This window comes from Lissotriton vulgaris, chromosome 2_1 (genome assembly GCF_964263255.1).
Source record: "Lissotriton vulgaris chromosome 2_1, aLisVul1.2, whole genome shotgun sequence".
Classification (NCBI taxonomy): Eukaryota; Metazoa; Chordata; class Amphibia; order Caudata; family Salamandridae; genus Lissotriton; species Lissotriton vulgaris.
The window spans coordinates 222427499-222441140 of NC_141687.1; the positions used below are offsets into that span (position 1 = coordinate 222427499).

General features: G+C 40.7%; 1 protein-coding gene across 1 annotated transcript in view; it reads right to left on the reverse strand.

The window, feature by feature from the left end:
• LOC147729881 (uncharacterized) overlaps positions 1-13642 on the reverse strand; it is a 166950-nt gene that overhangs the window by 91405 nt on the left and 61903 nt on the right. Inside the window, exon 3 of the mRNA XM_086954794.1 lies at positions 6742-6852. Within this exon, the coding sequence (XP_086810920.1) occupies positions 6742-6852 (111 nt within the window). The remainder of the gene's footprint in view (positions 1-6741; positions 6853-13642) is intronic.

A 13642-nucleotide genomic window follows, 5' to 3' on the forward strand; every position in this document is an offset into this window, starting at 1 on the left:
AGCAAAAAGATATCTTTCTAAGGACACTGAAACTTGGTGTGGAATACATAATTTAATGATGTCTTGTGCCTTAGAAGGCGCATGAACTAGCCAATAATCTATATAGGTGAACAACTTGCTTTTGTCACACATGGATCTTGGTGATTAAGCAGAGAAAACAGCCACAGCACTTTCTTTGATACCTTATTTCATCTTTATGTGTGGCACTGTTCTCCTTCATGAAGGCTTGTGCAGGGCTCAGAAGAGGATGAATATTACTTATTCATAGTATTACATTGGGAGCTGTACTTCGGTGTCTGCTTTCTCTTACCAAATGCATTGCCATAGGTGGCTGGTTATTCTTGCTGTGAAAATATGTTATATTCCTGTTGAGTGTATAAAGCATCCAAGTACCACTGATGTTGAAGAGACAACTCAGAAATGTCTCCACAAGAGGAGTCATTAGCTTTTTTAAATTTGACATCTTTATTCTATGAAGATTTTGGAGCTAGCTGGTAAGTGTTTGTATTGACCTCAAGGATACTTGGGACTTCTCATAAACAGTCATTAGTGATGTTAGATCCACCTTGATTAGTCCTTCCTATATTACAATACCAGAATCCAGCTCCAGAAGTTTTATTCTCTCCCGGAACTCTCCACTTAAATTGTTGGACTTGGCTGCATCTCTGAACTGCATATAGCAGCACTGCACACTCTTTCGAGCAGACTTGTCAGACAGGCCAACCTCTAATAGTGCATTCTGTGGCAAAACCTTTTTCAAAACTTCTTGTTTTCAAGGGACCTAGAAGTTTGGCATTGCAATCCAAACCTTGCACTTTGCTCCAAATGACACAAGGCTTACAATTTTCTGGGGAGTAAAAGCATTTTGAGGCTTCCTCAAAAATGTTGCAATAGTACTGAAAGCTTTCTTTGTTTGGCTATCAATTGGATTTCCAAGACAAACTATTTGTTTGTGATTTGAATACATTTTCTGGGATGCCACAGGAAAGTTAGAATATACTAAAATACAATCAGAATTTGACTATTGTCTACTGCTGGGACAGCTTGGAAAGTCTTCAAACCAATATCATGCATGTTGATCTAAAAGGTAAGGAGAACCACTGCAAGCAAAATCCCTTTTTATCCTCTCTTTATAGGCTTGAAGGCCTGAATCACTTTTCTCACTGTGAAATCCTCTTTAGGATGAAGTTTTTGTATACGGACATGTTATAACTACCACAAAATAATTATTGTGGTTTATTTTGAACAATTTCGGAGGTCAACACAAAAACCAGCAGCAACATGGGTATTTGCTTCAAATACTTTTTCATAAGAAACTAGATTTGTCATTTACAACCTGGGTGAAATCCTGCCTGAATTCCTTTCCAGGTTTTCTTTTCCACTACCAAGTCCTCCAAGGCTGTAAGATTCATTTGGCACTAAGTTTTGCAACAATGTCAATTAGGCTTGGAGGTCTCATGGGTTGCTTCACCTCTAAGGAATTTTTAATTTAACGGAACCATCAACATTGTGAATTCAAGCCAGAATAATGGATTGGGCAGACAAATTTCATAAGAATGTATCAACAGATGCATTCAGTAATTTCAAAAGTGCTTGGAAATCTTTATTAGAGCAATGCCTGTTCCCCAAATTTACAATGGTTTCTTTCAGACATTATAGAGGAACAGAAATTCAAATCCAGAATTTGAGCAAAATCCTAAATCCTGTTCCTTTGGAGAAAATTAATGTTGAGGGCAGTCTGAAGTGACAACTTTTTAAAGGAGGAATAGATTTCAATAGCAGCTTGTGGTGGAATACATGATCAATTGAGGTAAAAGTCTTACCTCTTTAGAATACTCCATAATGCACCTTGCACATTCCACAGAATTTGGAATTATTATCGTTGGTGACAACATTGAATATAAAGAGAAGCACCTATTTGTTATTAAAAATGAGATGTGTTGTCATACGGCTCAGCATCCTTACAGGAAGCACATCACAGAAGTTGGTGATCCTTCTGCATATAGGTTGCACATGGCTTTGATACAGACAGAAATTAAGGAAAGGTTGTGATTCATGAGCAACCCTATAGTTTACTCTCCAATTACAAGTGGAATTAAGTAATTACTAACACTGACGAAATAGCGCTCGCGATACGAGCGCTGCACGCGAGTAACGCCCTTGGCCCAAATGGTATCCCGATCAAACTTTATAAGCTCCGACCAGATAAATTCGCCCCATATCTGAAATCTATGTTTGAGGACTGCCTTGAACAGGGATCGCTGCCTCTAGATCAGAGAATTGAGACCATTGTCCAATTTACAAGGAAGGGAAACACAAAACAGATTGTGCCTCCTACCGCCCTATTTCATTGTTAAATGCAGAACCTAAAATCCTAGCTAAAGTACTCACTAATAAACTGATCAAGGTAATAGGGGACCTAGTGCACCCTGATCAATCAAGATTTATGCCATTAAGAAACACTGCTCTAAATCTGCGCCGAGTACACGGGGTCCTGGGCAGGGCACGGACCATAAGGGAAGAGGCAATCATAGTCTCTCTAGATGCCACTATGGCGTTTGACACGCTTGAGTGGCCTTATCTTTTTGCCGTGCTCACAAAACTAGGATTTGGGCCGAGATTTAGCCGATGGGTGCGTCTACTATAAAGCAAACCTATGCTCAAGTAGTCGCGAATAACAAGAAATTGGAGATTTTTACACTTAGGCGAGGGACTCGTCAGCGGTGTCCCCTCTCTCCCTTGCTGTTCACCCTGGCCCTTGAACACCTTGCAGCGTGGATCCGTAGAGAGCCAATGATTCGTGGAATGCGATGGTCTTCGGACTGGGAGGACCATATTTCTTTATATGCAGACAACGTCCTTCTGTATCTCACGTCCCCCAAGAGGTCCCTGATTGCTGTTTTCGGCATCCTGGCCATTTTTGGTATATATTCCGGGTTTTGTATCAACTGGCAAAAATCTCTCCTGTATGTCCTCTATGGAGGTCCACCTCCGCTACCTCAAAACTGCCCAATACCGATATTAACAGAAGGCTTCAAATACCTAGGTGTATTAATTTCCCTTGATCATTCCCTCCGGTATGCCCGTAACTTTGATCTCCCACTGCAAAGACTTAGACGTGACATCACGTGTTGGAAGTCACTCCCACTCTCACTATTGGGCAAGGCGGCCCTTTTTAAAATGATGTCACTACCCCGCTTCCTATATGTTTTACAAAACTTGGTCGACCCTGTCCCGAATTCATATTTTAAAGAAATAGAAGGGCTCCAGCGAGACCTTCTTTGGGACGGGAAACCACGTATTGATTTATAAAAACTCACGCTCAGTTGGTACGACGTAGGAATTGTATTGCCCGACATTAAAAAATATTACTGGGCTGCACATTTTGCAGCAATAAACCACAGCACATACGGTCGCCCTGACGACCCGGGGTTTAACATGGATCGATGGCTTCTCCCAAACGGGACTTACACCCGAGCACTATACTCCAAACCGGACAGGTACACACTTAGTGGTCCTACTAATCACGCAGTTGAAATCTGGCATTCCGCGAACAAATCACTCGGCTGTAACCATAGATTAACACTTGCCACACCCCTGTGGGATTCACAAAACTTAGGAGACCTGAAGAACTCTAAAGGCTTTTACAAGTGGGAACTAATTGGCATTTCACACTTTAAAGACCTGGGGGACACGGGGCGTGAAGCCCTTCGACACCCTCCAGCGTTAATACGAATTGGCAGACTCTGAGCGTTTTCGATACCTGCAAGTCTGTCATGCATTGCAATCCGTGTTGCCCCCAAACTCCTCTCCTCCAGATTTCTCCCAAGTGGAAGACAGACTACTCTACGGCCATTTACCCGAAAAGGCCATCTCCCTAACCTACCGAAAACTCATTAATAACATGGAAGATCCTCTGCGTTCACTACGAGAAAAGTGGACCAGAGATGGTATTGAATTAGACTATGAAAGCTGGCAAATAGTAGATTCCTCCCCCAAAACTGTTGCGATCCCGGCACGTCTTCGGCTGATGCAACTGAAGATCGTACACAGAACTTACATAACAGGTCCCCAATAGATACACGGATGGGCCAGCAGACGGGTCTTGCATGCAGGGATGCACCCAAATGGGCACATTCATGCACATAATATGGCAATGTGAACCAATCCAGGAATATTGGCAAAAGATACACGAAGTAATGAGTGAAACGTTGGAGGTTGAAATCAAGCCAGAAGCGCCCAGATGCCTCCTTAACATCTGGGAGCCCACTGACCTCAACACTCACACTACACAATGCGTCACACTCGGCTACATGGTCGCCAAGAAGAACATTGCTCAGCTCTGGCGGGCCTCGCATGCACTCACGATCACAGTCTGGAAAAAGGAACTGGATTGGTGTATGCTGAGAGAAAAGACAGTATACCAGGCCCAAGGCTTCCCCCGGAAATGGTCCAAGATATGGGAACCTTGGAATGAATATTGTGGCAATATCTGTACTCCACCCCGTACTTTTGACTGTGATGATTTGCCCTCCCCGTGATTTCCAATGAATTATTCTACTGCATCTGTATGTACATTTGACTTCACTGTAATACCTCCAATTGACTTTTGTGGAACTGTACCTTTATGTCGAGTCTGTTAATAAAAAGATATATAAAATAAAATTAAAAAAGTAATTACTAACAAGTTATTTGATATGAAACATGACTGAAAAAACATCCTAACCTTGCAGAAACTATTTAAAACACTAATAAAGTGTATCTGAACTCTAGCAGTCTGCTGCATCAATTCCTGCCCTTCTCACACCAGAGAGTGGGGATACAAAGTGTACACAGTTGACTTTGACAGCTATACTCAAAGGCGTCAATGAAGTTAGCATTATGGACCCTGGAACTTAATAACAAGAACTTCAGGGGGACGGAATCCAGAGTTCACCAAAGCAGCTAACTTTGGTGAGGCGTGTTTGTTCAGCAGTTTTAGAGCTGGTTTCCTCTGTTGAGTTTAAAAAAAACTTAGCCTCAATTATTTTCCACCTGGACAAAACTTCAGAAAAGATTTTCTGATGGTGGAAGTTTTTTCACTTGTGAATGCTATTAATCTCGATAATGTCTTCTATTGGTTGTTCGACAAGGTTGTCCTACTACTCTTCCCATGTCCTGCCTCTGTGTGACATTTCTCCTTTGCTTTATTACTGAAATAATATTACCTCCTTGGGATATGCCATATGGTCCAAAACATTTGTTTCTTTCAAAACTCTTTTTTTATTATTTATTTTTACAAAATGAATATTAACTCTGTGATATGTCTTTGTTCTTTCTATTGCTTAAAATAACTGGAGTTTTAATAAATATTTTGTTCAGTAGATGGGGTTTTGATTATTTGGATACTCAGAAATAGGTAACAATGATTTTCATTTACTATATACATACTGCATCTCTGAAAACCACACGGCAGAGAATGTTGGCCTGAAATTGCAAATAAATGTTATCTTTAGCATAAAGTCATGTTAAGAGAGTGAATCAACATTGCTGAGATAAAACAAAATAAAATGGATTGAACCAGGGCTGAATTAGGCTAGCTAATGGAGAAAAATATGCCATGCAGATCATCCATTTCTATCCAGCGACTACGAACTGTAGAACTCTATCGAGGCAAATTGCTCCTCGGAGCCAAACATCAAGGTATGCGTTGAATTGTGGAAGAGGTGTGGCGCAGCGGCCAGGGTGCCTGACTCAGCACTACAGGGTTCACAGTTCGATCCCCGGTGCCGGCAGCAGGTTAACCCAGCACCATGTGACTCTGGGCAATAGCTTGCTTAATCTTCCCGAGGGCCCCCAGCGCTGGGACACCACTTCGGAGGTAGCTGTGCGCTTTATAAATACTGGTATTTCATTTCATTTAATTGTCTTGGTGGACCTCTAATGTGATCTACAACTATGGCCAGCATTTTGGTCCTCTGTTGTTTAGGGTTGATCCCCACACTAAAATATAAGGACTTCCAAATGGTAACTTTAATTGGCAGGTGGAAATGCTCGTCGTTCTGGTCGACTAAGCTCAGCTCATCACATGCTAAACTAAAAACAGTTCAAACTACTTTAGGAAACAAAACTGATTTGGGAATTAAAGATTCAACATTGGTATTTTGCACCCAATTTCTTTGGTCATTAGAAAGAGTTAGTAGACCCACTCAACCATGCAACTCCAGTGGTATCTACACCATTGTTCACCAATCTGTTTTATAGTACTCAAAACCAAAGAAAACTCTGTGGGAAAAAGTTATTTGACCTCAATGGGTAGAGCACAAAATATTTAACACCTTAAGACGTCCACTAGAATCAAATCAGGTTGCAGCCATTTTACAAACCAATGACTAACAATGCATTAATTTGATGTTGCAAAGTTCAGGGAAATTGATACATATTACAATACTTCGTAAGGTGGTGAGGGCCATTAAATGAATTATATATAACAATTCTCAAGAATGTTTCAATATGAAATTCCACAAAGCGAAATCTCGCTCATAGGCTCCTTAACTAAAACACTGTTTCTGGAATATTAGTATATGCATTAATACTGCTGCATTATCTACAATTATAAGATGACTTGTATGTGTGTATGTTACGCACATCAACATATGTGCTTCTGTTTTAGAGGGTGTGTGTGTGTGTGTTTGGGTAAACGTGTGTTAAATATAATGACATTTTTATTGTCACAACCTTCTGTAAAGCTGTTTCACTCACTCAAACAACAATTCTCACTGTATCTTATCTCAGAGTCCTTGCTGTTCAGGGGATACACATCTTTCTTTTCTTTAGTTCTTGACAATGAAACAGAGGTAGCAATAAGAGGACCTGGAATTAAAATACAGGATGATGGTTACCACATTGCATAGAGTATGATAAAATGAATGTGATTAGAATTTATTGTATGACTGATATCACTACAAATATTATTGTGAACACAACATTAAGATCAGTAATATCCATTGTTGATCATACATACTAACCATAGATGTCAGAAATGCTGGGTGAATGAAAAATAGTGTTACCTTTAGAGTCACTTCTCAAGTCCTACTCATAGGCTCTGCCCTATTACAAGTTTATGTAACCATTGACACCTAAATGAAAAATGTAATGGTGAACAGCTCGGTACAGTGCAGCACTTGATGTGGTTTCACAACTTCAGATAACTTCTTAGAAGAGCAAGTTATGAAATGCTATTATTAAAATATGAAAGTCTGTCCATGTTCGTGGAAATCTAAATAATTCCAACACAAATAAAAATGAAGTTGATATTTCTATGAGGATCAAGTTTCGCTTCATCTGCCGCTTGTTTCTCAGATCTCAAAACAAAAACCGATGGGAGGTAGCCATCTGATGAGGGGGGGGACAAAGACTGGAACTAATGGAGACATTCAAGGTCTAAGATTACTTCTGATGTACCGCAGCTGCTACTGATGTTTTCGACGCTTTAAAACATGGAAGTCTGACTTACCGGCTCCTATTTGCTGAAGTTATTTGCCGTTTTATGACCTTAAAAAGGCTCCCACTATCACGTAAACCGTGCACCATTAGCCCTTTCAAGAGCTATTAAAAGCTGGCTCAAACAAGCCAACAATGAAAGGGGTGGGGTGGATTTTGGCAATAGGAGAGAACCTAGGAATTGCGGTCACCACTGCAGGTGATATATATTACATATTGGAGTCATTTTAATCCAAATATCTCTTGACTATAAAGAGCATGGGCTTCATAAGATTAATCAAGAGCTTGTTGTAGCCAAATGATACGCTGGTGGGAAGAGGGCAGAAAGATGCCTTCAAGTGGTAGGTGACAAAGACACAGCAGAGTACAGTCTAGAGGAGAGGGTCTATGCAACCTGCAGTGGTGAGAAATAGAAAACAATCTGCTCTTTGAAAAAGTCTATCTGGAGACAAAACCTATTGTCAGAATCAAAAGAGAGAGGAAACATGCTGAAGGACATAATCCTCTTTAACCACATCGCTGCTGTGGTTATTTTTCCCCTGTGCTGGAAATTAAGATTCTTCTATATTCATGACGAGCTCAGCTCGTCATCAGCACAGCTCAACTGTGCCTCATGACGAGCTGAGCTCGTCATGAGCATAGAAGGGGTTAAGTATGATAGCATCACGGTCTCTTTTCCATGTTGTAAGTACATTCTTAGCAAATGAGTGCAGAAGTTGAAAAGCGATGGAGGCACATTTCCTAATTTTAACGGAAACTTTAATGAACCTACAGAGCAAAATAAGGGTCACAACTCCCACCTTGTTCGAATGAAAGTTCAGAGGAGGGCTTGTATTACTATTATTATAACCTGAAATTTGTGAGAGTAATTGTTGCCCACAATGAGTAATGATGGCGATCTGGCGATGTAAGGACGAAGTTTCGGATAAGGTAAAGAGGCAAGTTTATTTTTAAAAGACAGAAGGTAGGAGTATTTCTCGTGTCCTGGGGCAGGCATTCCAGCATTTAGCTGGAAGGCAGGTGATTGCACGTCCACAAGAATGGCTACAACTTATACGAGGAATGAGCAAGAGATTAAGAGAAGATAACCATAGAGGTCATGATGATTGAAGGCAGATACATAAATCAGGGATATACGAGGGGCAAGAGTTATAGAACAGGCATAAGGATTTAAAAATAGGGTGTTTGGCCGTCAGTGGAGTTCTTAATGATGGAAGGAAACAGATAAATATCGGGGGAAAGACATACAATGGTGCGAGCTCAGAGTTTTGAACCGTTTGAAGGTGCTGGATTAGATGAGTGTAGCAGCCTAAGTATATAGAATTACAATAATCAAGTATAGAAGTGACTAGAGCGTGAGTCACCGATTAGCCAATGGGAGCAATTCAAAGATCTTTTTCATCATTTTCACTAGAGAGAATCAGATTGGTACAACTTGATTAATTTGAAAGGAGAAGGATAATGTAATATCCTAGTGACTGGTATGGAATCTCAACCTCCGTTCAGGACGACAAGAACAAGGAGAGCGAGGGCCGGGATTCCAGACGAGTCAGTTGGACGTGGAAGCGATCCCTTCTTAATGAGAGAATCTCTACTTGAACAGTTTGAATAAAGAAATAACTTACGTGTTGGCAGTGTAAGTTATTGAAGATACAGCACTGGCGACGAGCGAGACTGCAGAGAGGACGACTGTGCGGATTGTGGAAGATGCTGTGGCAGCATGGAGGAGTCGCAGTGACAGCACAGTGGCTGCTGTAGGCAGCGGCTGGCAGTGGGTGAGTCTCGTTACTGATTTCAGGTTTGTGCTGGCAATCAATGGCGGTGGACTGCGGTGCATGTGCACTATCGTAAGCCAATGCACGGGAGGCTTGGCATAAATTGCTGAGTGATGCATCGGCCGGCGAGCGTTTAATGTGACAATTTGCCGGGGAGAAGCAGGCTTATTTTCTTTTTTTAACTTAGAAATAAAGAAAAGCGTCGCAGCACCATGACGTGGCGGCCATTTTACAGTGTTGAGCAAGATCTCTAATTAACATTGTTGTGAAATTTTCTTGTGAAATTTGTTACGGCAACAACTTATGTGAATTACCAACAGTGATTCACACAATGGGAATGAGGAATTAAAGAATGTATGATAATCTTGCTCCATAATTCGGGATACCAATGGGTTTGGTGGATCATCAGTGATTCACACACTTGGAATAATATATCTATATATTATCACCATACATTAAGTTGCAAGCAGTGCAGGCGAAAACAGTGATCCGTACACTTTAAGTACAGAACCAGTATCATCTTTTTATATACATTTATTGATTTCCCTACTTGAGATAGAATTTGACTATACATTTCTTTTAGTCAATGGGTTACATTAGTTTTAAGGCTATGGAAGGAATCAATGCGCCAGTACATTTTCTCTCTGATTCTGGTGAACCTGTTCTTGAGTGGGAACAATGAAGAGAAGCGTTTAACGCCTATCTGGAGGCAATTGAAGGAGACAATTTTACTGAATAAAGGAAATTGGCAATTTAAAAACATAGTCTGGGGTTGGAAGTAAGAAGAGTTTTACTACATTTGCAAAAAATTGTTCCAGATGATATAAGCAAAGAGGACTCTGATGTTTATGAAATGGCTATTCAGCAGTTGGAACTAAAATATAAAAAGAAAATAAATGTTGTTGCAGCAAGACACAAACTAATGGGTTGAGGTCAGTTACCCAATAAATCCATCAACTCATTTGTCAACGATCTGAGAGTGTTAGCTGCTAAGTGTGACTATGGAGCATTTAGAGATCAAAAGTTACGAGATCAGTTAGTACAAAATATAGCTGATATTAAATTACAGGAAAAAATATTATTAGTAGATCACTCGATGTTAAGTAAAGCATTAGACATTGCTCATCAATTTGACGAAATGGAATTTGGCTGAAAGAATTGGCTCACAGAGCTGTAGAGGTTGTAAAAACGGTAAAAAAGAGTGAGCCAATATCCAAATCTGGTAAGGTAGGAGAAACGAAAGCCAGATTTATAGAACGATACGACACTCCCAAGGAGAGAAGGGGGATTGTGTGTTTTAAGTTTGGTCAATGAGGTCATTAAGCCAATGACAGATCATGCCCAGCTATAGGACAAACATGTACAAATTGCAAAATGAAAGGTCATTTTGCTATGGTTTGTAAAAATAAGAATCGAAATACACATGGTGTCTATAATAAGCAGAGTCTAATCAGAGAAGTCAGACAAGTCAAAGAATCCAGCCTAGAGGAATATCTACTAGGTGTGTATGAAGTTAAGGAGAATAAGAAAGATGTACCAGTTTGTCTTGTAGACATAGGAGGTGTAGAAGTAAAAGTTATGGCAGATTCTGAGGCAAATTATGACAAATAACAAGCCCAGGCAAAACGAGAAGAGCAGCAATGTGTGCAACTAAAAGAAACAGATATGCACTAAAAATTACAATTAGAGTCAAATTTATTAAATATCATAATGATAAAAATTCAGGATATATATATTTTGTTAGATAAAAATTGAAAATGTCTTTATACATAAGAATACAACAATGTGATCAACAATTCATGTAATACAAATCAATGTTGAAAGGAGATGGTTTTCAGATTCTGGGGCAAGACACACTTTAATAGGAGATGATTTATTTCAGCAGTTTCCCAGAGTGAATGTGTTTCCACCAGCCATTAAACTAGTGGGTTATGGTAACAAACCGACAGAAATAATTGGATACTTTACATCATCTTTAGTGTACAAAAGGAAATCTATCGACACAAAGATATATGTTGCCAAAGAAGGTTCATGTTTATTGAGGTATAAGTAAATACACTTACCTTATATGGGGAGCCTCTGGGCTGCTCTCACCCTCGGATCTCAGTTGGCGCAGCTCCCTCTGCTGTTCTACTGTTCCGCACAATCAATCCTTGCATTTTCAGTTCCACAATGGAGAGATCAGTAATCCTGTTTATGGTGGAGGGAGAGGCGCATTTTCTCTCACATCAGCTGGTACAGTGTAATACTGGGTCCTAGTTCAGGCAACTTTGCCATAAATTGTAACATGCGCATTGGTGGCCTCTGGTGTGAAGGCCAAATCTGTGGCCTTGAAATACAGTGAAGAGAATGCTCTTCACTGGGTGTTACATTGCTGCTGTAGAGGGGAAGCTGTTCCTGTTCGCTGTGTCAGACTTCAGAGAGCGTCATGAAGGGTGCTGATCATCACCCTTGATGTAGGTCTGCTTCCAGCAGTGCCTATAAGGATAACAAGCATTGGAATAACCAATAGGTCTCGCTTTTGGGACCTTATAAGAGTTTAGTTATGCAGCACAATATCCTTTGTGCAACAACATTAACTGTTGCATGGGTAAACAATTATAGGGTTCCAAATGCGAGACCTATTGGCTATGCCAATGTTTTTTTAATGTGATATGGATTGCAATATTTCACACAGCACTTTTACCCAGATAAAATGATATACAACGCAATATGGTGAATTGGGTGACTAACAAAATGTAGCACGTGGCTTGAGTACAAGAACATATTTTAACTTCCTGTGTGGGGGAGAGTCTATGAAATAATGTACGTAAAGGGTAGGGACTAGGCATTAATTAGGTGAGGGCCACGGCGTAGGCGGGCCGGACCCATGAGCGTGTTTACTATGGGGACGTGAGGGAGTAATACAGGCACAATGAAAATACCAGGTAACCAGTTAACCCATGAAACATCAAAGTGCAGAATCCAGCTTCAACATGCAACTTAAGTGGAAGAAAAGCAAACTTTTGTCTAATAGAGCTAAAACAAATCCAGCAAAATGAGGTTGTGAATAAGCCGCACAAACATACGAAGAACTCCCATGCCACATCAATTAGGCACTGGTGTCCACGCTAGTCCACTTTCAAGAAGCCAAGCATTTTGCAGTCTCAAGCCTAATAAAATTAAAATAGACGACCTTTGTTGCACAGTAGCCCACAACTATGATACGGGCAGAAACAATGAAAAGACTGACGAAGGGGTGTGTGCAATGAGGGAGGGGTGGGGGAATGGGGAGCAGCAACTCAGAAAGGTGGTCAGTGGGATGGGAAAGGTGCAATATAAGGCTAATATTTGTAAGCAATGCGGAAATGTTAAAGCACATTCACTAATGCTGATATTTCTTGCCCGGAAGTGTTGCGTACGTGAATGGCTAATAAATTTTTTATAAAAGAGAGCCGTGCACGCCACACGTGCGCTTGTCCCAGTAAAAGAAAATGTGTGCACGAGTGAATAACTAATGCTTACATTTCGAAGCACACAGCTAATGTTACATTTCCCTGTGGGATAATACAAACAAAAAATAAATTGACAGAGTGCGCGAACTACAGAGTTAATGGCCCGTGCACAAGTGAATATCTAAGGCTGATATTTGTAAACAATGCGCATATTTAAAAGCACATTCACTAGTGCTGATATTTCTTGCCCGGGAGTGGTGCTGATATTTTAAAACAATGTGGATATAAGGCTGATATTTAAAAGCAATGAGATGCGTGCGTATATGCGTGCGCAATGTGCTCTTTGGATATAAGGCTGATATTTAAAAGTAAAGCGGTGCGTGAGTGTATGTGTGCGCGCGCAGTCTGCTCTTTTTCAAAGCACATACTCGTGCTTGTGGCGTGCCGCTTCGCACTCCCACAAGGCGTATGCCGCCACAAGCACGAGTATGTGCTTTGAAAAAGAGCTGCACAACGGGTAAATGTCTCCTATGTAGCGCATGCGCACTGCGTAGGCGAGACCTAAAAAGGCATTCCTAGCTGAAACATACTTCTGTTTCGGTAAGCCCCAATAAGCTTCTGGCATCCAAAGCATATTGGCAGAAATGTTAAATCTATGTCTCCCCTCTTGACGTTTTGTCCCTTCTTGTCATCTAGCTTTATTGTGCCTAGATTCTATCATCTTCTCACTCAGGGCATTGGTGGTTCATGTCCGATTATGTAATGTCTGATTATGTTCTCTTTCCATTGGACCTGTCTGGGAGAACTGGAGAGTGGTACTGAGGCTTAGGCACCGGTCTCTAAATCTAAAGTTAAACAAGTTAAAGGAATGCTGTTCGGAGAGGTGAATAACCTCACTCAATGAGGAATGGTGCGAAGAAGTTGGCCCAGAGCACTGGAGATTGTCCAAGT